Below are 26,928 nucleotides of genomic sequence, written 5' to 3'. Positions count from 1 at the left end.
GTGCCACAAGGTTGATTTTATAGCAGAATTATGCTTATGTGGTTAACCTCTGAAATGATGCATCACTAAATAGCCCATAACTCCCAGCCCATAGGGATGGCATTCCATAAACTACATATAATAACAAACAAGAGTCTGCATGCACCAAAAAACAGGATACCTAATCACTGACATAACAGGCATGAGAGAGCAATGTTCAACTGTTAAAGTCAACTCTCTCCCCATGCCTGAGACTGCAGCATTTAATATGCATCAATGTCCATCATGAAGTATTTTGTTAGAGCGATTAAGGTTTACAAATGCATAATGCTGGATACACAGTCAGATGTTTTCCAAACGTTGGCTTCACAAAGTCTCACTGGCAACAGCAACTGCTGGATTAGAGCTGAAGATCTTTGCCCGAACCCGACGGGACCCGACGGGTTTGGTCGGGTTCGGTCTTAATTTCTATTATTTTACACGGGCTCGGGCCGGGCTCGGGCTCGCGCTTTGGGTTGCGTGGTAAATGAGCGGTCAGGTGATGTGTTTAGATTAGCGTGAAAATGGATCTTGAGGAGGTGAAATGGAGGCTGGTCTCTGAAGGACTTATTTTATTTCTTTGTTACAACTTCCAAGTGGCCTCTAGCTCCGTTAGTCATGAATAAATGATGTTAAAAAATGTATAAATTACTCTTTTTTTTACGAAAGACAAAGGTGCTGCTGTGTGCGTGCGGCGCAGTCTCTTTTTTTCTTTCTCTCCCTTTTCCGCCGAGTGGTGCGTGTGCCGGCTCGCGGTGTGAAGCGCGTGTCCGCGCTTTTCTCCGACACTCTTATCACTGCTGATAGACGGCCTTTTGGACAGTCGGGCTGTAAACGGGTTCGGGCTTTTAAAAAGCTGTCAATCAAAATGTACTTGTCGGGCTCGGGCAAAACTCTGTCGGGCTCGGGCCTTTTCGGGCCGAACTTTTAAGGCCCGATTACAGCTCTATGCTGGATATCACAGGATTCAAAATATTTGACCACGCAATCGCTAGAACAGAGAGCATTTCGCTCATGTGAACAAAAGTGTGTGGGGAAAAAAAAAGTTCTTTATCTGACATTTTAATTGGGATTTCATTCATGTTTTGAACAGCTAGAAGTTGATATAACAAATCATGAACCGACACGACAGCGCTTTTGTATTGAAATCCATTTCAAGAACTAGAAAATATTTTTTTTAAAGGTATTTTTTACAGGCAAAAAAAAAAAAAAACCTTTTTAAAAAAATACCCCCCCTCTTAATATGACTATACAACAACAACAATAATATATGTATAAATTATTGATAAATTATTATTATTATTATTATTATTATTATTATTATTATACATTTATAATGATAAATTATTAATATTGTATTATAATTATATAACAATAAATAAACATTTTGTTATAATTATAAATTATTATTTTTATTGACAAAAATTTAATCAATAAATAAATATAATACTGTTTTAAATTGCAATCCTGCAAGATAAAAAAGTATTTATTAATTATAATTGATAATAATAATAATACTTTTACAGAACAACAATGCAGCCCTATCTATTAACATTTATGTTTAGAGTGCATTCATTAAAGATTGTGTATGTGTGTCCATGAAGTGTTAATGAGGCATGAAAATGTCCTGGTCAGGTGTGCTCTCAGGTTGGCTGAGAATCGTTATGTTTGGAACGGTGTTCTCACCTGTCTCCATCACCTCAGTCTCCACCTCCTGCTCCTCAGCCACTCCCTGCATCAGGTAAGTCTCATCATCGTACACCAGCACCTGAGCAGCGAAGCCTTGCTCCAACCGCGCACCGGGCACTGGCTCCACGATCACCGCAGGGTACTCCTCCTCTCCTTCCACCTCTCCCTCCATCTCTCCCTCAACCTCATATACACCCTCCTCCTACACAGAGAACAGAGGTGTCATCATGATCAACAAGAAAACTAAACATTCCAAACATTAATTCTAACAGATATAGATTTCAAGAGTTGCTGTAAAATTATAATGAACAAGATTTTTGAGTTCTACAAAACTTTAAAGGGTCATTTCACACTAAGAAAGAAAACTATTAAGATAACTACTATTAGTAGTGGTCGATCGGATCGATATTGATTTTTGATGGCCAATGCCAATAGGGTGGTCGATGGGCTAAATGTATATATACTGTATCATACTATTAACTAGTATACTATTATCACTATTAACATGAGCGTCGTCCACACAAACGGACTATTAAGTTGTCTGCTGCTTTAAATGCTCAATCTCTTTAAAGTCAGTTGGATTCTGATTGATCTTTTAATATCAGCTGGAAAAAAATCTTTCTGGAAGAGATTCCAATCATATTGTTCCTCTGTTGTTATAGCTGTGGTGTGGACTTCCCAATTCATGAATCATGATTGGTGTAAAAAATTCCTTAACATATACTGGAAAATAAATATCATAAGCTGATATTCATGGGATGTCCCAAACATTGTCTTGCGTAGACAGAATTTTTACTATTGGCAACAAATTTGATCTAGCCTGGGTTTCCTCATGCTGCCTTGCGCGCAGCGCGATTTTATTCACGCTGCTAGGTAGCCTGGACACCATGGACCAGATTTTCCCCTCAAAAAGGGAACCAATCACAGAACGGGGAGGGAGCAGCAAGACGATGATGACGTCTATATATAAATGAAGATGACGTCTATGCGACACACCGAAGCAGTTTGTTTATATCTATGGATCCAACATGGCATCAGACGCGAAGTTACCTTTCGACGCAGCCTTAGATAGTGTTCCAAGTAGTTTAGAACGCAAGTTTATTTCGTCTTCTTCCTCGTCGAATTTCTGTTGCATTCGTAAACCACGCCTCAAATACGAGAAAATGAAAATGTGGTTCCCAGACCACGTCTCAATGAGACGAGGTCTGACGTTAGCCAGGCTACATTTGATCCACTTTGCAGCTTAAATTATGACCAAAAACTGCTCACTTTTACATGAAAAGTTGGCCTGACCAACAATTTGCTTTTTTTAAAACATTTAAAGTCCACATGAAATCAAAACTGATGTGACTATTTACTTTGTTAGTGCACATCAGTGTTGTTACTGTTCACTAAAACTAAACATTTTTTATTTTTTTTTAAATGGTAACTGAAATAAAGCCGAAATAAAACAAAATATAAAAATAAGATGAGAAACAAACTTTGAAAACTAACTGAAACAAAATAACTAAGTTGAAGTACTAAAACTAAAATTAGAAAATATAAAAAACTAAAACTAATAATGACAAAGGCCCATCACAAAATTACAAAAACTAAAATTTAAACTGAAAATGTAAAAATAAAAGCTAGTCTAGTGGTGAACAATTCATTTGTGTAAGTTAAAGTTTGTCTTCGTAATTTTTAGTCAAAACCCGCTCAGGAATGGTGTTCCTTGTAATGTAAAGGAAATGGCGCGTTAAAATCAAGACCTGCCATCTAATTTTCTCATTCATTTCTCCGTTTAAATGTCACGTCATAATACTGAACTAAAGTTGATCACACAAGAGTGGTAGAGTAACCTGGTGCACTCCAGAAATTTTTATTTTCTTGCTTGTGCCTCAAAAAAGGAGCACCCTATTCTCAGCATAAGACGTTACTGTTCCATCTCACGGATCACCTGATGTATATGAGCTGGCAAACTCTAATCTGATTGTCTGATCTTTGGACAGTTCTTGACATAATAAACTACAAAGTTGACAAACTTCTTGCCAGTAGACAAAAATATGCAAGACTATGGCAAGCCTGATTCCTGCAAATTGTGTAATGCCAGCCAATCATATTGCAACATTTGAGTGCAATATACATCAGCCAAGTGGGCTGTGGATATGAGACTAGCAGCAACTTAAAGTCCCCCTGAGGTCAAATTTATGCCTTTAAACTCATCTTTGATCACCAAAATGACGCATTTAAACATTCTTTCCTTGTGAAAATAATTTATTCATGCCTTAAAATAGCAGGAATGTAACTCCACATCCTTGCCTTGAGTCATTTAGTCAGATCCATGAATATGCAAATTAGTCGCCGCCTCCACTCACTCGCACCAGCTCAGAGATCCACTTGGTCAACTTTACCATAATAAACGCTACACAATGGCAAGTGGAAATACTGGTTTAATTCAGTCATATATGTTCAGAAGAAGTGTGTGAGTGAATTATAAAGGCTCGTCTACATGATGTATCAGAATGGTAATGCATTTTATGTATCGCTCTCTACATCAGACACATAACGGTAATTGATATGATTAGCCTTTTGCTTGACTATGTTATCAAACAGCTAATAATGTGCTGCTAATGTTACACAAACCATGTTCCTGTTCGCCGTCTCAGAGTCAGACAGCTGCCTTCTAAAAAACAGTATCTTTAGAAACGCTTTGAACAACTTGGAACATCAGTGGAGGAAAAGCATATCATAACATCGTAATATACATCACATAATCCACCCACTATATTGCTAAATGTACCCAAGTTTTCATATCAACAGAAAAACATACAGTGATAACCAGGCTTTACTTGAGACTCCCCTGCTACAGAGCGTAGTTAATGATATGCTAAATCCCGCCCACGTTGACGTGATTGGTTACAACATGTGTGTGATGTAGAGAACAAGGGCGGTTTCAAACCGTGTTTTGGTAAAGTGCGTTTTTTGATGAATTTGCACATGGTTTTCCTTAAAGCATATTACAAACACCACATAGACGTATAGACAACATTAAAAACTTGATTTTTACTTAAAAAAAGCGGCAAATATGCTTAAAGAAAGTTTTGTAGTTGTGAAATTCTTACCGGTAAATGGTCGTCCACTGCAGTGACATACTCCACCACTGCTCCTCCACTGTCTACAAGCACCACAGACGTCATGACTCATGCCCCACACTCTGCTGACCCCCTGTGGCAAACTCCAGGACTGCAGTCGGACGGCACGACAAGAGACAAAAGACATCAAGTAAAAAATAATTATCATTGTCACTCCAAAGAAACACCACATCTCAAACATTCATGAACCTCATGTGCAGAGTCAAAGCAACCCGCTCTCCAGTTCTGTCAATCTGGTTCAACAGGAAACACACTCTTGCTAAGTAACCGAACATCAAAACAGGAAGCCTGTCTGTGAAACACTGACGCCATGGCAACAGCCAACATGCTTTTGTTTGTGGAGCTGAAATGAACTATTACAGCTGCAAAATTCTCCCAGTCCTTCTCAATACACCTTCTTAAAAAGAAAGGGAGAGAAACAAGAAACGTCAGCGGGACAGACTAGCAGCTGAATTATTGAGTGACTTTTCTACCAGACAGCTAAAGTGACTGGGTGACACAATAAAACGGCAGCACGCACATGCTCAGACCATTGAACATAAAAGGGATACTTCTGTCATTATACACTCACCATCATGTTTTTCCAAACCTGTGTGACTTTATTTTATAAGAGAAACACAAAAACTGAGGTAAGGCAGAATGTTCAACTTCTCGCCATTCTTTTCAATGCAATAAAAGTGAAAAGGGGCAAATGCTGTAAAGCTCCAAAAATGACCAAAAAGCACCATAAAAGTATTCCATATGACTAGCAATGCATTAAAATTCCAGTTACTGAAAATCATCAGCCTAAAATTATCAGCCTCGGTTTTCAGAGAGAGAAAATGTGAATAGAAACTATTACTTGAACATAAGATAACGAAAACACTGACATCAAGAAATAGCAAAACGCATTTGAAATCTCATGCGATACAAAAGGAAACAAACAAAAACGAAACATTTCTCTTGTGAAAAGACCAAGAACAGCTTGTCGTTTCAGGGTACACAAAGGCTTATATTAGCCAAAAGCCATTTTTATTAATATCAATGTTAGTATTGCGTTTACTATTCACTAGTAGTATTGAGTCAAAAAAGCCAAATCTCTATCTGGAATAGTTTTTAAAGTCAATTTATGCATAATTACATACATTGCATAGTTTTTAAAATATTACATTAAAGATTTTCAGAGCGTAGATGCCATAGAAATAATGGCAACTAAACAAAATTACCGATCAACAATCAAATCACTTAGGAAATGTAAGAAAAAAAGCTTTCAATCAAAGGCTAATAATATTAAAATGAAATTGTCCCAAATATATATTTTTAGCCAAGATGTTTCATTTCATTACAACATAAGTCTTCTGGAGTCCTCCGATAGCATTGTGTGAGACTAAACATTTAAGTTTCATTTACAACTGTACCCTCCACCACAGCTCTTAAAACTCATTCATGTACACTCAAATAATGGCATGTGTGTTGTCTGTTGTGGTAACCGATTGCGCTGCAAGCCGCATGGACTACTTTTATGGTGCTTTTTCATCACCTTTGGAGATCCAACAAATTAGTCTGCGTTCAGTTGCATTGTATGAAGAAGAACAGTATGAAAATTCTGCTAAACTCACATGAGCCAGACAGAGTAAATGAAAGAATTGAACTTACACCGCATAACATGTCTTCATGGCACCACGGATGTTTGCTTTTCCTCTCATTAATCGCAAAGAGTAAATAAAGAACACCATGGTGATGACAGACACTGAAAATTGTTAAAGTCATCTGATAAATTCCCTGTTCAATTGCCACAGCAACGCAGTCACAAGGTCTGCACCGGGGCGAAGAGGTGTGGCAACTAAATGTGAGACACACTTCCTCACAGATGCATCTGGATCATGTTATCCGCAAATCACAAAATGACAAGTTTCTTTCAGCTTCCCCATTAGAGCTTCCCTCATAACGGCTGTGAAATAACAACTTGTGCTTTAAGCTCTTTAAATATAAAGAAATTACTTCAAATTCCTGCATAGCCTACAATCACTCATCATCTTCTGGCTGAATAGCTTGATGAGTGTACTATTACTTGAAGGGTGTTTCAATTCAACTCAAGCTGTGTTATTAGATAGCATCAAGGAAGTTCAAGCAGTAATTCATCTGTTTCCAACCTATTGTTCCTGGTGCAGCCATGGAATTCCACAGCGTTTCTGTTCCATTCCAAGACGAATCCCAATTTCCTAGGACACATTCTAAGACGTTCCTGGTCCACTTCAGCCATCGCTTCATGTCCTTGCAAAATCTCCACATTCCAACAAACTGACTCGACAGAAGACAGCCACACTCCCCACAGCACCATCAGGGAAAGAGTGAGTAAAGGACCGAATCAGAGAAGTGCACGTAGTCTGCACACCGTAGCATTTGGCACACTATTGCTTTCGTTTCCCGTCTTGTTCACACCTGTTCCTCTATGTCTTCATTCTTTAATGGCGCTGTATCTTTCTCTTCTCAGTCGTTCACTCTATCATGCTCACATCTCAAGGGTGAGGCAGCATTTGTAAGTTCGACTCAGCATTCTGTGAGGCAGGATCACATGGTCTGAGCTTTCCGAACAGGCATCACATGACCAGGGCACAACGCTGCTTTTGTGTCCTCAACAGACTCTCCAGTGATGCAACGTCCCACCTTTAGAAACACACACACGCAGAGGACGCCAAAATCCAGCCTCCACCCAAAAGTCCTCCAGATGCAACGAATTATTTCTCAATGAGAATCTCGCCTCTGTCAAAACACATCACCTAACTGACAAAAACCCACTTCTGTTTTTACTAGATTCAGTTCAACTCTGTAGCCTTCTTCCATGGAACACAAGAAGAAATCTTTTAAACAATGTTTATGCTGCTCTTAACCATAAAATAAAAGCCTACAATGGCAAAGAGCCTTCAAAGTAGAAGGCTCTATAAAAGTATGACTGCATTATATTCAGAGTCTTAAGTCAAAATCTGCTGAAGGGTAATGGAACAACAGTTTTAAAAGGTGATTTTTCACTATTATGTATTACAGGATCTGCATTTTCATGGGTTGAAATAAAAGATTGTTGTTATAAGAGACAATAAAAACAACTGTGCCTCAAAACCACTCCTTTCCTGGCAAAAAATAAGTTCGATTTTCAAAAGTCAACGAATTTGTGACAGCTGAATGTAACATTTTTGACAAACCAAACATGTCAGTCTCTGAGTAACATGTAATTTTAGTTATTTGAAAGTTTAACCCGACCCGACCGGACCCTAGCGGCACATGTTCCACAGCAAATTGCTATTAACAAGTCAATAAGCAAGGCTAATGTTAGTAGCCTTCTCCCAGACTGTGATCCATAATCCTCCTTGCCAAGAAAGTTCCATCCATGTTATTCCTCTCTTGACGATTGAAAGAGCATGCTTAATCCACTCATTATCCCAGCTTCAAAAGTTCACTTGCTTGTCACGGTTATAAATGACAAATGCAACTTTGCAGTTTTGCAGTTTTTTGTATCTTCTCGAGTCAACTCACATAATAAGATAACTTCGACTGTTTGCCCTTTTGAACTATAATAAAAATTACTCATTCAGTGCCATGGCCAGTAGCATTACTTATTTGCGATCATCTCTGCTCTCTGAGCCGAGTCTGACCAAAAAATGTATATAATAAGACGGTTAATTCACAATATTAAATATAAAAATGGGAGAAGGAAAGTGTGCGCGTTTGAGACTGCACATGCGCGTTAGCAGGAGCAACCTAAAATAGGCTACGATGTTTAATGCAATTTGAGCGTCATCGAAAACAGTTTATCTGTGAGTGTACAAGGCTGCAAGCAGTTTTTGAGATTTGAAGTCTGTTTGCATTTGATGTTGCAAACAATAGGAACAGGAAACCATCTCTGATCTCTGTGCGCTTGCATTAATTAATTAGGTATTCCGTAGCAGATTTTGACTCATCTTGTTTTGTGCTCCACATGTAGATCATACAGCTCAAGTTTGAGCAAATAATGACAGAATTTTTATTGTTGGGTGAATTGTTTCTTTAAATGTTCATTAAATCTAGCAACAAAACAAACTGCTCCTAGGACAAAAATAATATGGCAATTTTAATAAAGATGGCAGTTTCATTTTGATATAACGACTCAGAACAGAATCACACACAAAAGTGCAGATGGGAAACTGTGCATGAGTCAGTGGGGGTCAAATATTTGAGCCAAACACAGAGCAAATGTTGACTGACCTTGCGCAAAATTGGTTCACAAAGCAGACAAATTTCCCTGCATTCATAAGCAGCTATTTGATGACTAAAAAATATAATGGCAGGTTATGTTCAGGGAACGGTCTCATTGCCTCCCACAGTCCACCACAGCAGTGCACAGAATGCATTGCAGTCATCTGGTAAGGGTTGTGTGAGCAAGTTAAACTACAGCGAATACAAAAATTATTCATTCCTTGGACATTTTCATGTTATACACCATAGTGGGCTTGCTTTATTTATTTTCATCTGATCAATAAGCCTGAAGAAGGTCGCAAGACCGAAAGCTTGCTAATAAATTGATTTTGCACAGTTTTTGAGTGTGCGGCTGCTGTATTTGTACAATTTTCAATGATGATTTAGTTTAGCAGCACCTCACTACAAGACTTTATTGACGGATGAGCGGAGGCTTTTTCTATTTTCCATCTGATCAATAAGAAAAATTATCATTTTAAAGAGACAGTCTAAAGTAATTTAAAATAATACATAATACAAATTCAAAAATGAAGTAAAAGTCTCTGACTTTTTCATGCTTTATTGTTTTTACACCACAGTGGGCTTATTCATTTTTTGAGTAATATGAAAAAAATTAGTCAAAGTTTCAACAGATCTAACATATTTTAAATTAAAATTATATATATTTTTTTAAATACTCAATATGAAATATGACATCTAATTGATCTAAATTAGGGATGTCAATTTACATAAATTCCTATAGGCCTAATCGATCATGGTTTAAATTAACAATCAATTGATCGTTAACCTTAAACTCTTAAATCCGAAGTGGAGGCGCCACTAATGCCGAGTTCACACTGAACGATTTTAGGCCCGATTTCAATCGCAATCTTCTTGCAGGCTATCATTTATCAATTTCGGTCTCGCGCACACATGATTTGGTTATGAAATGTAGTTTGCAGGTCAGACAGAAGTTGTCGGCCATTCTTTCTTTTGTAAAGTCACGTAGTGTGAAACCTCCTGTCGCCGATCCATCATGCATGAACACACCAGCAACTGAATGCTACCCCAGATAGTCACGCAGTGTGAAAAGAACAGTCCTGACTACTTTGAAAATCGTGCAGTGTGAACTCGGCATAAGTTATCAGCATACTAACTTAACCACTCGCATAACCAACACAAAATACATATCGTTTTAAAGCTTAGAAGCTTGGCCTTACAGTGAATATAGGAAATATGACCATCACTAAACAAGTGTTTTTAAATGTGCTGACATATTAGGAGTACTCTATTTTCATATAGTGAAAAAATAACTACTTTAGATGAAAATATGATTTGTAAAATAACAGATAGACCTGTCATACATCGTCAAAAAGGTCTCGACTAGCAGAATATAACAGGCATATTTGTTTCAGTTACAGACCAAACTATTAAGTATTTGTATGAATATGCGCAACTGATGCACGTGTAAAAACAGTATACACAATGATTTTCGCCACGTTTTTGTTTGTAACTTCACGAGACATTAGTAAACCATAGTAAAGACCGCATACAGGTGGTCTTGAACAAGCCCAAACACAACAAGACAATGCGTAAATCACAGAGTGACATGACATGACGCTTGGCTAAAGCTATAGGACTTCCGGGATCTGATTGCATCGTGATCATGACACAGTCTTTCACAAATTCATTTGAAAGTTTAACTAATGGAAACTGGATCTTGGGTGTGACGGGTGGCAATCGGACACTGTTTTACAGCTGGAGCACGCTTGGATTGGTTTGAAACAACGCTGCAAGATCACTCATCCAACAAACTCTTGTTACTTTTTGTTTATTTTATGTACTTTTGTTGTGCCATTTACACAAGCAGGCTAAGTAGTTCTTATGTTATGTTAAGTAAAATCACTTGTTTGGAGGGTTTTTTGAACCAGTGGTTAATTGCGTTTTAAAATAAATGGCTAGCCTACCTAATCCATTACATGGCTTGAAGACATGAATACATTTAGAATACGTAACTATGGCCCGCTCACTTAATTTTTCCTCGTGTGTCTGCTGCATGTGTTTTGCGCATGAGCCGCACGCACCTCAAAACTACTTTAAAGGAGAACTCCGGTCAATTTTAACATTGAGCTCATTTTTTTGTAAATTTGGAGTGCTGTCAGTACAGAGAACAACGACAAAAATCGGTGTTGCCTACACCGTGTTATCCTCTTTTTAAAATTTGCACCCTGTTGACTTCAATGGGGCAAGTTTTAAACCTGCTTTTAGCCTCTTAACATCCTTGATGTGTCATTACAAGTGCCCAGCCATGTGAGTGATTCCTTCAGAGTGAACACGGATGAATCTGACTGCAGTAGATGTGAAAGATATGAATAAAAATTATGTTTATTCAGCCAGCGCACATACCTGTATTTTCTTCCTGTTTTCGGTCGAAGTCCACAGTAGTCGATTGTCGAGTTCACGCGCGTGATCATAGGTACTAAACCTATGCGCGTGAACTCGACAATCGATTATTATACATCTACTGCAGTCAGATTCATCCGTGTTCACTCTGAAGGAATCACTCACATGGCTGGGCACTTGTAATGACACATCAAGGATGTTAAGAGGCTAAAAGCAGGTTTAAAACTTGCCCCATTGAAGTCAACAGGGTGCAAATTTTAAAGAGGATAACACGGTGTAGGCAACACCGATTTTTTTCGTTGTTCTCTGTACTGACAGCACTCCAAATTTACAAAAAAATGAGCTCAATGTTAAAATTGACCAGAGTTCTCCTTTAATGATAAAATAGACCATTGATACGTTTTATCGATTCAATTCTTATCGACAATTAATCAATCGTCGATTAATCGTTAGCATCCTTAATCTAAATTATCACTGATGCAGGCATTTAAAAATATATAAATTATATAGTTCAATGGAGATCACTAGTCAAGGGGTTTAAAATGACAAAGTCCAACTTCTAGCGAGTCAGTATTGTGACAGAACTTCAATTTAAAATCATCAAGAAAAAAAACTCCACAAAAAACCCCTGAAAAACTGGGGAAGATACAAGAAGATCAATCACTATCCCAGTTAAATCAATAATTAAGAAATTGAACGATATTACAGCTTTAAAACTATCTGACAAACAATGCCATGCAATGGCAACTCTGAGGGAGCAAAGGCTTCACATGAAATAATTGTGGTTCCAAAGAGCACTGAACCACACCCCGCTTTATTGATCTCGGAGCATCTGGAAAAGCAGGGAAACCCAGTTTGATGCCATCTTAATTTTTAAGTCAACACGAAATCAACATGATGTTTACCCTATTTAATTTCTTTGCATGATCCTGGTCTTAGAGCATGTAAGAAAGTCAAATTCAGTTAACATTTATGGGTTTATTATTCACGTTGCTTCCATGACAACATAATATATCATCTGCTATGCCTATTTGCATTTAAACATCCCCCTATGATAAAGTCCAAATCAGTTTACTGGAACACAGAGATGTGGGTAGCAGGAAAAAACAAAACAGTTAAATTCAATGAAAGCACGAACAGAAACTCACCCTACTCAAGGGGATTCAATCTGCAACCCTGCAATGACCGCACACAGGACATAATCCATCGCGCACACACACATGCTTTTACGCTCCACCCTCGTATGAATTTATCTCCCCAATCTTTGCATGCTCATTTGTCTCAATAATCAATCTTTCATTGGCTTTAAGAAAATGTATCATCATACTGTGATATGGAAGCAGTCATGGAGATGTAATTCCTAATGGGGCAAAGAAATCTGCACCTTTCAAAGACCTTATCGCTTGAATTCAGCAACTGCTGAGGTAGATCAAAGTCCGCTGTTGTTGACTTCAGCACTTCCCTCCACTCTCAGCAGTCTAAATGAAGTTTCAATCTTTTATATGCCACAAATATGATCATCCTCGTGTAAAGGAACCCCAACTTAAATCATTTAAAAGATATCTATATAGTTTGTTTTATAAAGACCCAATTTATACTATAAAAAAAGTCTATATTATTTTCACGAATATTTTCATTTCGATTTAACTACATTATTGCATTTTTCCCTTCTTGTCATAGTACTGTTATAGTTATGTATTCATACATTTGTTTTAATTTATTGTTTATTTGTTTAAATCTAACTTCCTTTATTTTTTGGCCACTTTTTCTGAAAACATTTCTACGGACAGACCCCCAAATACTCCCTTGTGGACCCCATAGGGTCCCTGATCCAAATGTAGAGGTCAGTGACCTTGCCAAGATAATCGATCAAACCTTAGAAGAAAAGTCTGTGGCATAATTTCAACACTAAAAAGTAATCCCTTGCATATGAGATCTTATCAGAGGTTTGCATTTCACTGTAAGTTACATGCCAGCAAATACAATCCTGACATCCAACCATGAGAGTGAGTAAAATCAGTGTTTACAACAGTGACTAACACAAAGCCCTGATCCTGCTGTACTCTCTCCAAATAAGTGGGCGTTACAATATAAACATTGAAGGAAATACCACACACAAATGTTATCTCAGTTCCTTACAAGGAAAACCATAATTTATAGTATTCGTGTGCACTTTAAGAAATAAAAACCTTGTGAACAGTTGATCATCTGACATTATTGCAATAGTACCAAACCAGCGATACATTTCAATGCTGAAAATGTTATTTTTGAACCACTTTACTTCCATAAAAAGCTTAATCTTAGAGGAAACCAGAGATATGAACACCGAAGCGAAACGTTAAATGGTTAGTTGTCAACTCTCTGCTAGCATTTAGCTTAGCCAGCCAGCAAATACGCCACAGAGGAGCTCACAACAGAAGAAATATAGGCACTTTCAAACAAATAATCGATAAAACATTTGTATACATGTCGGAGTTACTCTTTATACTGTAAAGCGACACTAAATAGCACCGTAAAGTGCCTCAATAGATTCGTTACATAGAGCTAAGCTAATATAACCGCATAGTCCCTGCTAATGCTTCTTCGGCGTATGGACAGCGTAAAAGTAGATTTCTTACCTTGAAAAGCTGATTTTCCGAATGAAACCCACACTCTGTACTTGTTTGGTTTACACAGGTATAAGAAACTGAGTTTGGTGGCTCTGGTGGGCTAGAGCTCGTCACACTGTGGCCGTTAGCGGCTAAGCTCTAACACACACACACACACCTGATCATCACATACACGGGTCTAAACAGACACACTGAACTACACTGACTGTGACGGGCCTCTAACACAAGACCTACTACACTACTCCCTTACACTGATCGAGCAGAGAGGACATGGAGGGTTTGTGTTTGCAGACAGAAGATCCAGGTCAGAGTCATGATGTAGTAGAATGAGAGAGAGAGAGAGAGAGAGAGAGAGAGAGAGAGAGAGAGAGAGAGAGAGAGAGAGAGAGAGGGATTGAAATGGAGAAAAATATACCCTCAGAAACCAACTACTGCCTTGATCAAGAGACTATATCAATGTATATTACAGCAGTTTTTCATAATATCTTGACAAATGTCTGTTTTATATTATAAAATATAAAATATCTGGCATATATTTATTATTTTTTATCTTATTTTTATTTATTAATTAGCACCTTATTTAAAAAAATGTTTTAATTTTTATTGTTATATGTTATTGTTCATTTTCTTGTTCATTACTTTTTTTCGTGCATAATGCTTTGGAAATATTGTATGTAAAAGTAACCAAGCAGAGTTAAGCTTCAAAAGGAAAAGTAGACATTCCTGTCACAATCTGGTAAAATAATACTAATAAAACAGGAACGTTTTTATGGTGATAAAACCCTCAAACCAAAATCAAACCTATAGAATAAATGTAGGCCTATATTTGGACCGGAAAACGAAAGTAAAAGTCACTGTAAATGGGAATTTAAAAAAGGAACAGACTGCCATACATTCTAAAGTAATAGTGAAACACTTCAAACGTAATGATTCTACATTTTGCCATTTTGTCAGAAACTGGTAAAATGCAGATGTTACTAGGGGAGGTTGTAGGCAAAATTAATAGCCTATAATCATCATAGGAGAAAAACATAAATGTATGGTCTACAACTGAAACAACATATAACCTATATATATGTAGCGCCCTCTGCTGTTTGACTTCTGATGTAACTTAATACTGATAAAACCAAAATTTGATTGGTATTCTACATAGGCTAAAATTCATATGAAGATATTTTATGTGGGGAAAGGTGATTTATATCATTAGGTGTAGCTATACAGAACATTCACATAATAGTCTATTTAAAAAAAAAAGTTAATTAAATTAAATTATGTTTCCAGCAGTGATGTTGTGTGATCATTGAATGTATTTGTTTATCTTTTCATTCTTTCACCACTGTACAGTGAATGATTGAAAGATAGATCGAGTAGATATATGCCTGTTCTTTATTTCAAAGAGACAAGTCTAATATTTATAAAAACTGCATAATAATTATACAACGATGAAGTATACACTGCATCACAGCTGTCAATATTTGAAAAGTTTTAATCAGTTTTCCAAAATACATTGATCCGAGAAACAAAAGGAGGAACAACACAAGCTTATGAGAACCTCTGGCGGTGAAATGTGGGAGTGGATGTGACAAATACAGCACTGATTATCTGAAAAAGAGAAAAAGAAAACATGACTTCAGACTCATTGAACAAGCAAATCTGTTTGATATACTGTATTTTAAAAGTATATATTTGCTTATAGGTAAGCCAGAGGAACTGTGCATATTTATTTTATAATAACATTTTTATTTCTAAATCAATTCTATTTAAAATAGTTTTGACAATTTAGTTGAATAATTGAATAACCAAATAAGAATCCCATAAAAGAGATTCATTTGAAAGGTATGACTAATATACATATTTAATTTAACATATTTGAATTGAAGATAATGAAGATAATAGCAACACTATGAATGTAAATTGAATTCAATGAATTAACTCAGTTAGCCTACAGGCTTTAATGAATAGCGAAGATGACTGAAATATACATCTAACTCAATTATTAAATAATAATCCAATTAATTACAGCAAGTATTAAATTAAATTAAAACTAATGATACGTTTAATAACATGCCACTTGGGACCTTAATTCTGAGGGTAAAATTTGATCTTTTCTTTTTAAAACAATTTTTTTTTTATTCCAAAATCTAAAAACATTATTGTGTCCACACAAATCTCTCATTAACAAAAAACATAAAAACTTTTGATATTCATATAATACAATCACACAGAGTCACAGAGCTCCAAAGACACAAAATTGGATAACTTCAGAACTGTTTTGACTGACTAAATCTCACAAATATTGATATTCAGATGAAATGCAAAATTAAGAAGAGCATAGCCATATACTAAATGTGTTGAGATGAAATTTCGAGCCATATAGTCAAGAGAAAAAAATTATCTGGAGGGGTCATCGATGTCACCCCCTTAAAACAAGTAATTTGTGAGTTGTAACAACAAGTAATTTTTTTCATGATTTTTACAGCACTGCATGTTAAAGGAATAGTTCACTTGAAAATGAAAATTCTGTCATCATTTACTCACCCTCAAGTTGAAACCTGAATGAATATCTTTCTTCTGCTGAACATAAAGGAAGATATTTGGAAGAATGTAACCAGGCAGATGATGGACTCCATTGACTTCCATGGTATGGGTTACCGACATTCTTCAAAAATATCTTCCTTTGTGTTCAGCAGAGGAAAGAAATTCATTCAGGTTTGGAACAACTTGAGGGTGAGTAAATAATGACAGAATTTTCATTTTTAAGTGAACTATTCCTTCAACTTCAACATAATGTATTCCATGTTACATATTCTGTGGGTTTCACTTGCTTTTTGTGTCGCCGGTCCTGTGCAACATTCACGTCAGGCTTGTGCCATGGTCATCGTAACATTTCCACTTTCAACAGCTGTGGAAAAAGAAGCACATGATGACTGAATGTCCAAAACCAATGTGTATGTGTGGAATCTGGATTGCTACATCAGAATACTTGTTTGGGTAACAACCTGGTCTAAAGAGAGTCATTAAGGTAATATAATTGTATTACCTTCCTCTGATGCTTTAACTGGTTTAGCTTCCTCCACAGAATCCAGCATCATTTCCTCAGCAAGTTCTTCTGCGGCCTCTGTTGTGGCCTGTAGTGCTTCCTCCAGGTCTGTTGGTGGCGCTGTGAGGTCTGAATGTTCTGTTTCTGAGGCTGGCTCATGACATAATGCTTTATCTTCCTCTGTTTGTTGACCTACTGCCTTGACCGTCTCTGACGTCACCTCTGCAGGTCCAGAGATGGTATCATCTTCTGACAACATCCCCTCAGGACTCAATGACTCTTCCCATTCCAAAATATTCTCCATCTCTGTAACAGAGGCCTCCTCTAATGAAGCAGGGCTTTCAGCCTCAACAGGGCTGTCTGCCTCAGACTTGACATGGTCATCTCCCACTTCAATAGTTTCTTCTACTGCTTGAAGCTCTGAAGGCAGTTCCTCCAGTTCTCCTCCTTCTGTTTTCAGATCGGATCTATCGATCATGGGCTCCTCAACCTCAGCTTCCTCAGGCACTTCTGCTGAGACCTCAACAACCTCCAGCCCATTGAGGATCTCCACAGAATTGTTGTCTTCAGCCAACCTCAATGTGGCCACCAGGTGCTGATCTCCAACTGAAGCAGCTGCAATCTCCCCTGTAGATCCAGCCAGGATTTTCACAGCGCTCAGTAGATCAGACATCGGGATAACTGCAACAAGATTAGTTTATAACAGAAATATATAGGTAAATATGCAATAAGTAGGCATCAAGTTGAATCTATGGACTTTATTTTAGCATTTTCCATCTATTTTATTTTTCTCTGAATTTGAGGGAAATTCTGAAGAATCCTTTGGAATGTATACATCAGGCTTATCATCAATAACTAAAACCCATAAAAACATTTTCATTATTTGAAATAAGATAAACATTAACTGAATATATATATATATATATATATATATATATATATATATATATATATGTATAAACATTAACTGAATATATATTTTTTTTATAAAAACACAAATTTTAAACAAAATTTAAAACAAAACAAAAATATAATAATTAAATCAAATTCAAGTATTTACAAAATCTGTATATCAATTATTATAAAATAGCACTGATTTACATTTATGCATTCAGCGGACACTTTTTTTAGAGCGACTTACAAAAGAGGAACATAAGCAATTTAAACAGTGAAATGTATTTTAAAAAATACATTTTCAATGCTTTTTCTCCGAATTCGTTGGTTGATTCAAGGTAAGTATTAAAATTTTAAAGGAAGGCTTGTATGTTCTTATCCTAACTTAAAAACTTGTAAAACACTACAATAACAAGTTAATGAGGGTATTATATTATAAGATTATATTACAGTAAAATAACATGGAAAACGTTACAAAAGTGAGGTCAAAATCTTCCCACACAAGGTTTTGCTATATGTCAAGCTCATTAGATCTTCCGTTTGACAGTTTCTCAGAATATTTCATTTGGATGGAAACATGTATTTAACGATTTATTTAAAAATTTATATCTGATATGTCCTCATGTTCAAGTCCTTGAATTTTGTTTGCAATATATGGGTGGCTATACAATATTTCTACAATACATAGTTTAACCCAGAGCAGCAGGGGGCAGCTGAGTGCTTTTTACTGAAGAGCACACATAATGTAGGACATGAAATGGAAAGATTGTGCAATCTTCAAAGCTGGATTTAAAGGTGGTAGGAAATCTCCTTAAAACGCCATAAGTGGCATAAATCTCTAAGATGATTAAATAATCAACACACATAAAAGAGATTTACCCAGATTAAATGTAAGAGATGCCTAAAGCGTCTTCGAATAAAGTCATAATCAAGCCATTTTGAAAACATTTGTGTCAAGTCTGCATACAGTAGACTTTAGGAGGAACAATCGGGATGCATTTGCCAACATGAAGAGGTGGGTTTAATCTGTACTTACAGGACTGTGAAAAAATGTAAAGCATGCAGATGTTCTAAACTATAAGCAAAGCATCCTGATTGAAAACACAATAGGAGCTATTCTACTAATGTACACAACATACAGAAATACAAAATATAATGTAAATACACTTACAGCATAGAAAAAAGTATTATGATTTGTTCATTATTTTTCTTTTAAATTACAGTTCATGATGTAAAGTGATATAAAAAAAAAATGCAAAAATGGCACTGAATTCAGACTCCAAAAATAAGCATATTTCACTTTATTTTGGGAATACATTTAGTCAGTTTGAAAAACTACAATCAACATAAATTCTGAGTTGGTCGAGCCTAAATTCCAAAAACAGCATTGAGAATAAGAGCAGATGTCTCTAGTGTCAAGTATTATGACGTGTAAGTGACACTGGAACAATGTTTCCTTGTGATATTTCACATTTTAACCCTCTGGTGCTCTTCAGTCATCATTGACTGAAAAATTTTACGTTTGTTTTTTTTTTTAAACATTTTTTACTGCATCAGAATGGTATGAAATGTGGTAATGTTTTGGCACTTGTTACGTGAACACACACACCACACACACACACAAATTATGATTCAAAAAGGTTAAATGGTCCTGAGAAAAAAAAAAATAGTCACACTTATATTCCTCGCAGAATACAAAAATGACCACATTGGAAATTAATGGGAAATTAATTTTATCTAGTGGAAGTGTTTGGTACTGCACCCAAACAAAACCTTACTGAAAGCTCATTTTTGGAGATATTAACCTCAAATTTGGAACACAATTTGTTTCGATTTACGGCCTTGATCTTCTCACAGTTTTAGAGTAAAACATGTTTTGGAAAATATATATTGCATTTTTCATAACAATAAACGTAAACTTTAAAAAAAAAAAAAATTTTTTTAATTTTTCACTTCAGAAATAATCTGCCAAGTGTCTTCTTTAAAAAGAGACCAAACTTAAGTCATGCGCTTCAAAGCATTCAAGATTTATGATGGTTTAAATTGGAAATTTAATTTTCAGGTCTATTCTCAAAAAGTGAATACATGGATTATTTATAACTACTGCATAAACATAATTTAGTACCATAAAATCAGCTAAAAATACAAATAGAATACTGAACTGAACTGAAATATAGTACATTCATTTTATTTTTGACCGCCATGTGAGAAGCACCAGAGGGTTAAGAGATATTCACAGAGATGATTAACTGTTCGGTAATAGGCACAGGGGTTTGCTTCCATCCCAAAAGCTGAGAGAAGTCAGTATTCACATGTGGAAAAACAATGATAAAACATAAAAGATCTCCCTTGAAGACAGAATTGCTTATAAGACCATGGTGGTTTGGAATGCATGTATAGAAAGACTTCAAAGTAGGTCAGACACGTTTAAAATTTGGCCACGCCCCACAGAAAGTCGGTAAAGGTATTCTGGGAAATTAAGTGTGTTTATATACACACATGTAATTTATATACACATACATACAATATACACTGTAAGTGTAAGTGTGTAAAAAAATATATATATATTGTATAATAATAATAATAATATTATATATATATATATAAAATAATAAATATATATATATATATATATATGTGTGTGTGTGTGTGTGTGTGTGTGTGTGTGTGTGTGTGTGTGTGTGTGTGTGTGTGTGTGTGTGTGTGTGTGTGTGTGTGTGTGTGTGTGTGTGTGTGTGTGTGTGTGTGTGTGTGTGTGTGTGTGTGTGTGTGTGTGTGTGTGTATGCATTTTTTATTTTACTCAATTCAAAACTATCAACTGGACTGGAATCTGAATGAATCACAACTCTGGCAAGTGTCCATAAAATGTTCGCATGTTCTCGTCGTCAAAAAACAACAACCTTGTCAATATGAGTTAAGACAAATGTCTCCCTGCACTGCACACGCATGAGTGAGGGTATGTCATGCATGGCAACAAGTATTATAGCAGGCACAACCACTGGTTGTGAAGGAGGAGAGGTTAAAAAACACAGATGTGATCTATATATAAAATTTTCAAGAGTCAAAACACAGACTGGAATAATAAAAATGCCACTTGCAATTTAAGTAAATGGTTTTTGTACAGCCTCAACCTCTCCTCCTCACTGTAAATGTGGGATTAGAACCCTAGAGTTCACAAGTTGAAAAAGGACACTTCTTTCTGCTCAGAGGACACAGTCAATCGGATAAAAGGAGCACAACAGAGGGAGTCTCTACAACTTAATGGAGCGTTCCAAGTGGGGTTGGGAAGATTCACATCGGGGTTTACATCTAGACTGCTCAGTATTCAGGCTGCTTCCTCAACAGAAGACGCCTCACCAGTTGCCTCTGCAATAGGAGTCGCAGTCTCAGCGGCAACATCCTCAACAACAGGTGCAGTTGGTTCCTCGGCCTCAGCTGCTACTGCCTGTGCAATGGCAGTTTCTGCCTCAACCTCCATTGCTGCATCCACATGTTCTGGGATCTCTTCAGCCTCCGCATCAACCACTTCTACGACGAGTTCTGCTGCTGTGGCCTCAACAATAGTGGTGTTCTCAGCAACTGCGGTTTCCACAATCGCAGCCGCTTCTTCTACTGCGGCCAAGGTGGCCACTGCTCCTACTTGGAATACATTAAGCAGGACTTTAAGAAAAGGCAAAATGATCCAAAGAAAATCCATGATCAGTTGTGATTAAGAAGATAAAGCAGACTTAGCAAAAGTGTTCTTATACTAAATGAAGAGGGTTAGCAACAAAAGATTTTTCATTAATTTCATCTGTCATTAAAGGGATAGTTCACCCAAAAATTCTGTCATCATTTACTCACCCTCAAGTTGTTTCAAACCTGTATGAATTGCTTTCTTCTGATGAACACAAAAGAAGATATTTTGCAGAATGTCAGTAACCAAAGAGTTGATGGGCCACATTGACTTCAGTAGTATATATATTATTTTATTTTTATTTGTTTCATTTTTCATACTATGGAAGTCAATGGGTTCCATCAACTGTTTGGTTACAAATATTCTTCAAAATATCTTCTTTTGTGTTCAGCAGAAGAAAAAAAAAACTGGTTTGGAACAACTTGAAGAATTGTCATTTTTTTTGGTGAAATATACCTTTAATAGAACAACATTAGAGATTACGAGAACAAGACGATGCACAGCGGAAACCATTCATTAAGATTAGCAGCAGGCTCAACCGACTTTGAGTCTAAACTCTTAGAGTTAGCATTAGAAACTTTATTGGGAGATTAAAGTGAACCATACTTGCCAAATACCTCGGAATAGGTTTTGATTTGATTATAAAGAACCTGCATGGATGCTTGATTGGCTCAAGATAATGCAGACCCATCACCAAGCAAACATCAAACAAATAAATGCAAGATGAAGGATTGGTTCACACAAAAATATACATTTTGCAGTATTTATTTTCTTTCTTCCATGGACCAAAAAAAAAAGGAAGAAAGTATGAAGACGGTGGTGATCAGTCTTTTCCATGCAATTGCAATGAATGGGAAATGGATCTTTCAAGCTCCATGAAGGACACAGAAGTACCATAAAATAATGAAAAAAGTAGTATACAACTAATGAGCTTTATTCTAATTGTTTCTGAAGTCATACAATGTGACAAAATACAAAAAAAAAAGTCAATTAAAGCTATATGTATAATAAAGTAAAATGAGCTATATGATTATATTACATTCATTCAAGTAAGAATATAAGATTATATACAATTAGTTGGGCTTGGAATAACATTTTCAGTGAACTATCCCTTTAATAAATGGCTATTATAAGTGATATCATGAAATCAGATTTATGATATATGTTGAACATATTACCGTTCGAAAGTTTGGGGTCAATGAAAAAAGTATCTTAAGCTCACCAAGGCTGCATTTATTTAAACAAAAAAACAGTATTGTATATTAAACATAGTAATATTGTGAAATATTATTACAATTTAAAATGATTGTTTTCTATTTTAATATATTTTAAAATGCAATTTATTCCTGTGATGTTTATTAGTCTTCAGTGTCACACAATCCTTCAAAAAAATTCCAGGATTCTTTGATGAATAGAAAGTTCAAAAGAACATAATTTATTTGAAATAGAAATTATTTTTTATCACTATTTGTTATGTCTTTAGTGTCACTTTTGATCAATGTATTGCATCTTTGCTGAAAAAAAAAAAAAATGTATTGACCCAAAAGTTTTGAACTGTAAGTATAAGTTAATATGATAATATAAAAGCATTTTACTAAGCTCTAAGTTCACTTTAGTGTCATCAATCATGCTTACTTTAAAGTGTTTGCTAATGCCAAAACAAGTTTTGCAACTAATTTTGGAAAAGTGCTTGTGAGATATGTGAAACATGTTGCTGCAGGCAAAAAAACTAAAAGATGACAGACCAAAATGTATAGAAAAGTTGTTATTGACTACTGACTGAGTGCATTTAAAAAAAACCAGACATGCTGTTAAGACAGGCTAAATTTATACTCACCTTCCTCACCTAATGGGAGAACAAAAAGTAAGGTGGTTAACAGCACGCAAGCAAGAGAAGTAAACAAGTGAAATCTGCTCTAAATGTAGCTAGCTTAGTTGGCTGCTGGGTAACTGCAGAAAGAGGATCACGCCTGAGGAACTGCAGAAACACACACATACCAGAACAGGCCTGACTCGCAGCACCCATCAATTCAATGAAGCCAGGAATAAAGAACTCTGAATGGGAATCTAATCCCAACTGTCTGTGTAAATTATTCCGCTTTACTGATGATGAAAGATTAACTAACAGGCAAACTGAAAACAGGTATACATCAGCAAAAACAAAACCACTACAGCAAAAAAAAAAAAAAAAAAAAAAAAAAAATCTTACTTTTTGGTCTGGCCTCGAGTTGAGCGATTCTTTCATTATATCTTGCACTGTCAGAGTTTATTGTCTTATAAGCCTGTAGGAGGAAAAGGGGGTGAAAAAGCATAAATGGATGCTATTATTATTATTAATACTTCCAAAGTTTTCTAAAACAGGATGAAAGAAGTAAAAATGCATACATAAACAAGAGCAGCAGTAAGTGAGCTTCCACCAATCAACATGTAAGCCATGTTTGTCCCGGACGCCGGTAGCCCGAAGGACATCTGTCGTATAGGGAATACAGCTATTGGAAGATAAAGAGAGAAACGCATCACATAAAAACGTATGAAGCATTTTTGAGGCTAGCTGAGTCTGTTTTCCCCTCACCATCCATCAGTCAAATTTTTAAATATGAAAATCCATTACAATGTTTTATTATTACCCCTAGAAAGCCTACTGTATTATATTTCTACGGCCTCTAAATTATCAACATGATCAAAACTTTGCAGTATTTTTTCCTGAAAAAAAAAAAAAAAAAAAAAAGGGGACTGAGTAAACCATTTCAATATTTATTATGTAAAAATGTATTTATATAAATTGTTAAAAAATGTGTACTGTCCCTCAGTTGTGATGTCATTTCAATCATTTGTGGAACAAAAGAGTGCAACAGTGGGGTTCTGAAAGTAAAAACTAATTTTCATTTTCATCATAGGAAAATTGATTTTGAATGATAACTTTAAAGACAGACCAACTGTGATCAATGAGGTTGAGCTATATACATGATATTTGTCTCAGCCCGCATTATTCCAGCTTATTTATTTTTTAAAAGTCAACGTGAACCAGAAGTTGGGACCGACTTTGAAGCACTGTGAATTAGTATTTGGGTCAATGGCTCTATCCGAAATCGCATACTCTCTTGATAATACTTATTTTGAGTATATAATAATTACTTTACAACTGCTAAGAAAAGTGCATTCTATATAGTATGAATCTGTGTAGTATGAATGTAATGTAATCGCCATGTTGCCCTTATGAAGTTAAGTCTTGTCTTTGTCTTTTTGTCCGACTACAAAAACTTTTTTTAATTCAAATCATTTGTGATTTGCTGTGTAGCTGATTGTTTTGGTTCATATAACTCTTTAAATAGACTTCTTTAAAATCCCAATGGGAAAAAATGAACGGAAAAAAATACTTCTGGAACCGGTGCTGCTGAACAAGGCGGCGGGCACTGATGCACTGTTTGCGTCACTTATCAACTTAAGTGGATGAGTTTGATGAGTGGAAATTTTAAGTAGCTTGCAAAGTTACAGGGGACCAGGCAAACCTGATACAGCAAGCATGTGTTTCGGGCTTTTGTGTTTGTGCATTCATTTAGGCAAACACACATCCTCTGTGTAGCTGCAGTGAAGCAGCAGAAGAGAACACAATGTCCCACTGTAAAACCGCCCCTCCTAGCCTCTCTCTAGAGCAACATTTAATCCCACAGGAGCGCATGCACCGGACATGCAGCGTCTGTGCAAAACTACAGTGTCACAAAATCCAGATCCAAAATCTGGACTTTAAATAGTTCCATTAAGTCCAATAGAACAAAGCATGAATTTCAGGAACGACTGGAATAATAAGGTGTCTGTCTGCACCAAGGTGTCCTGTGCCTCATTTATACATTTAATCTCATTTACGGCTGCGTCAACACACTGTTAAGGTGAAGGTAGACCAGCAGGTGTCCAGGACAATGTGTGCAGTCATGCTCTCTGAAAACAGTGAAAGCTGTATACATAAACACTGGCATAAATTTAACCCCATTGGGGTGGAGACGGCATGTCAACGTGCAGAACCCTAGGCAAATTCATGTTGGCAGAGAGCCCTGCATACGGCCCTCTTCAAATATTTGGGTGGTTTTAGGAAATGCCTGAACAGATTTTGTGAATACAAAAGTTAAATCATGCACAAAATGCTGAGTCAGCATAAAAAAAAAACGATTAGCCCTCAAAGTTAAAGCGGCCAGAAGATCTTTATATTTGAAAACAATAATGAAGGCGCATGCAGTTCAAACTGAGTGAATCCTTTGACAGGAAATTATATTTAAACAGATCAAACCCAGCTATTTCCCACAGATGCACTGGAGCAGGAGAGGGTTTATGTCGCTGTTATCTGTTATGGAAAACTCTGCATTAAAAACAAACTCAAACATTTTGAAATGAAACATTGTCCATTAAAAAAAAAAGTCTTGAACTCACTGTAAACATTTCATAACATTTAACTTATCACAACAATCTCTATATCTTAATCTCCTTATCTTAACTCATATTTCTACATCTGTAATTTCATTTAAAGTGTTTAAAAAAGAAAAGCAGCTATTAAAATGGGAGTTTCCAGTTTGGTTGATTTCCTTTGGAATGCAGGGTGCTAAACAAATAATATATTCATTCCCACGTTCTTACAAATCATTATGTAAATATGTGCAATAGCCTAAATATTAATGATACCATATAAAACATTGCATTACAATACAAATCATAAAAATAAGCACAACAGAGCAAATAATATTCTAAATATTGTAGGCTCATACAAACCGATAAATCAAAGAAGAAAAAAACACTACAATAAACAGATAAAACTTTGGAATATTTGAAGGAAGTCATATTTTGATATGATTTATGAAATCCCTATAAACAGACATAAAGTTGTATTTTCTATATTTTAGGCATACTTGAATATGATGAGCATATCTCATTTGTTACATAACACAAACATCAGAACTCAATGTTCTGGATCGGGGTAAAAGTCGTAAACCACTGACACACACACACACACACCCTTAAAAGGTACGATGACTTTTTCAAATTTTCAACTTCATATTTTATAGTTTATGCATATTTTGTAACAACTCTCTTTGTGAAGTGTAGGCTGGTATGTACCCATTGTAAACGGATGTTTTCTTACCATTGCTGAGTAAAGGAGTGATGGATTTGCGTGCCAGAGGTGCAAGTCTTTGCCAAGCCGCTCTGCAGAACATTATTATTCCTGCTGTGAACCAAGAATCTGACTTACTGACAGATTTACTCTCCACAAGCCTGTCTCTCAGCCTTTTAAA

At 36.1% G+C, this 26,928-nt stretch overlaps 2 protein-coding genes and 1 long non-coding RNA gene across 6 annotated transcripts in view; 1 reads left to right on the top strand and 2 right to left on the bottom strand.

Annotated features, from left to right (window-relative positions):
• The window catches only part of elf2b (E74-like factor 2b (ets domain transcription factor)), a 23,550-nt gene extending 9,175 nt beyond the window's left edge, over nt 1-14,375 (bottom strand). The window contains exons 1-3 of one of the 4 annotated variants that reach the window (XM_079895942.1): nt 14,048-14,375; nt 4,809-4,929; nt 1,705-1,909 (exon numbers count right to left, since the gene is read on the bottom strand). In XM_079895942.1, coding sequence (XP_079752068.1) covers nt 1,705-1,909; nt 4,809-4,883 — 280 coding nt within the window. In that variant the 5' untranslated portion in view covers nt 4,884-4,929; nt 14,048-14,375. Of the gene's footprint in view, nt 1-1,704; nt 1,910-4,808; nt 4,930-6,473; nt 7,404-12,577; nt 12,844-14,047 lie in introns of those variants that run through there. The other 3 variants (XM_079895944.1, XM_079895943.1, XM_079895945.1) reach the window with 3 other exon arrangements.
• On the bottom strand, nt 14,058-26,928 carry mgarpb (mitochondria localized glutamic acid rich protein b). The gene is made up of 8 exons (XM_079895992.1): nt 26,778-26,928; nt 24,035-24,138; nt 23,859-23,931; nt 21,331-21,612; nt 17,079-17,759; nt 16,864-16,940; nt 15,591-15,640; nt 14,058-14,289 (listed from the first exon to the last, which is right to left on the bottom strand). The coding sequence occupies exons 1-6, from the start codon at nt 26,848-26,850 to the stop codon at nt 16,897-16,899; spliced, it is 1,257 nt and encodes a 418-aa protein (XP_079752118.1). The 5' UTR covers nt 26,851-26,928; the 3' UTR covers nt 14,058-14,289; nt 15,591-15,640; nt 16,864-16,896.
• LOC307154605 lies at nt 19,276-20,089 on the top strand. Its single transcript, XR_013820400.1, has 2 exons — nt 19,276-19,885; nt 19,946-20,089. It is a non-coding gene; the product is annotated as an uncharacterized lncRNA (long non-coding RNA).

This window comes from Squalius cephalus (assembly GCF_949319135.1).
Source record: "Squalius cephalus genome assembly, chromosome: 2".
NCBI lineage: Eukaryota > Metazoa > Chordata > Actinopteri > Cypriniformes > Leuciscidae > Squalius > Squalius cephalus.
The sequence above is the reverse complement of the archived record's forward strand: the minus strand, read 5'-3'. Positions and strand labels throughout refer to the sequence as shown.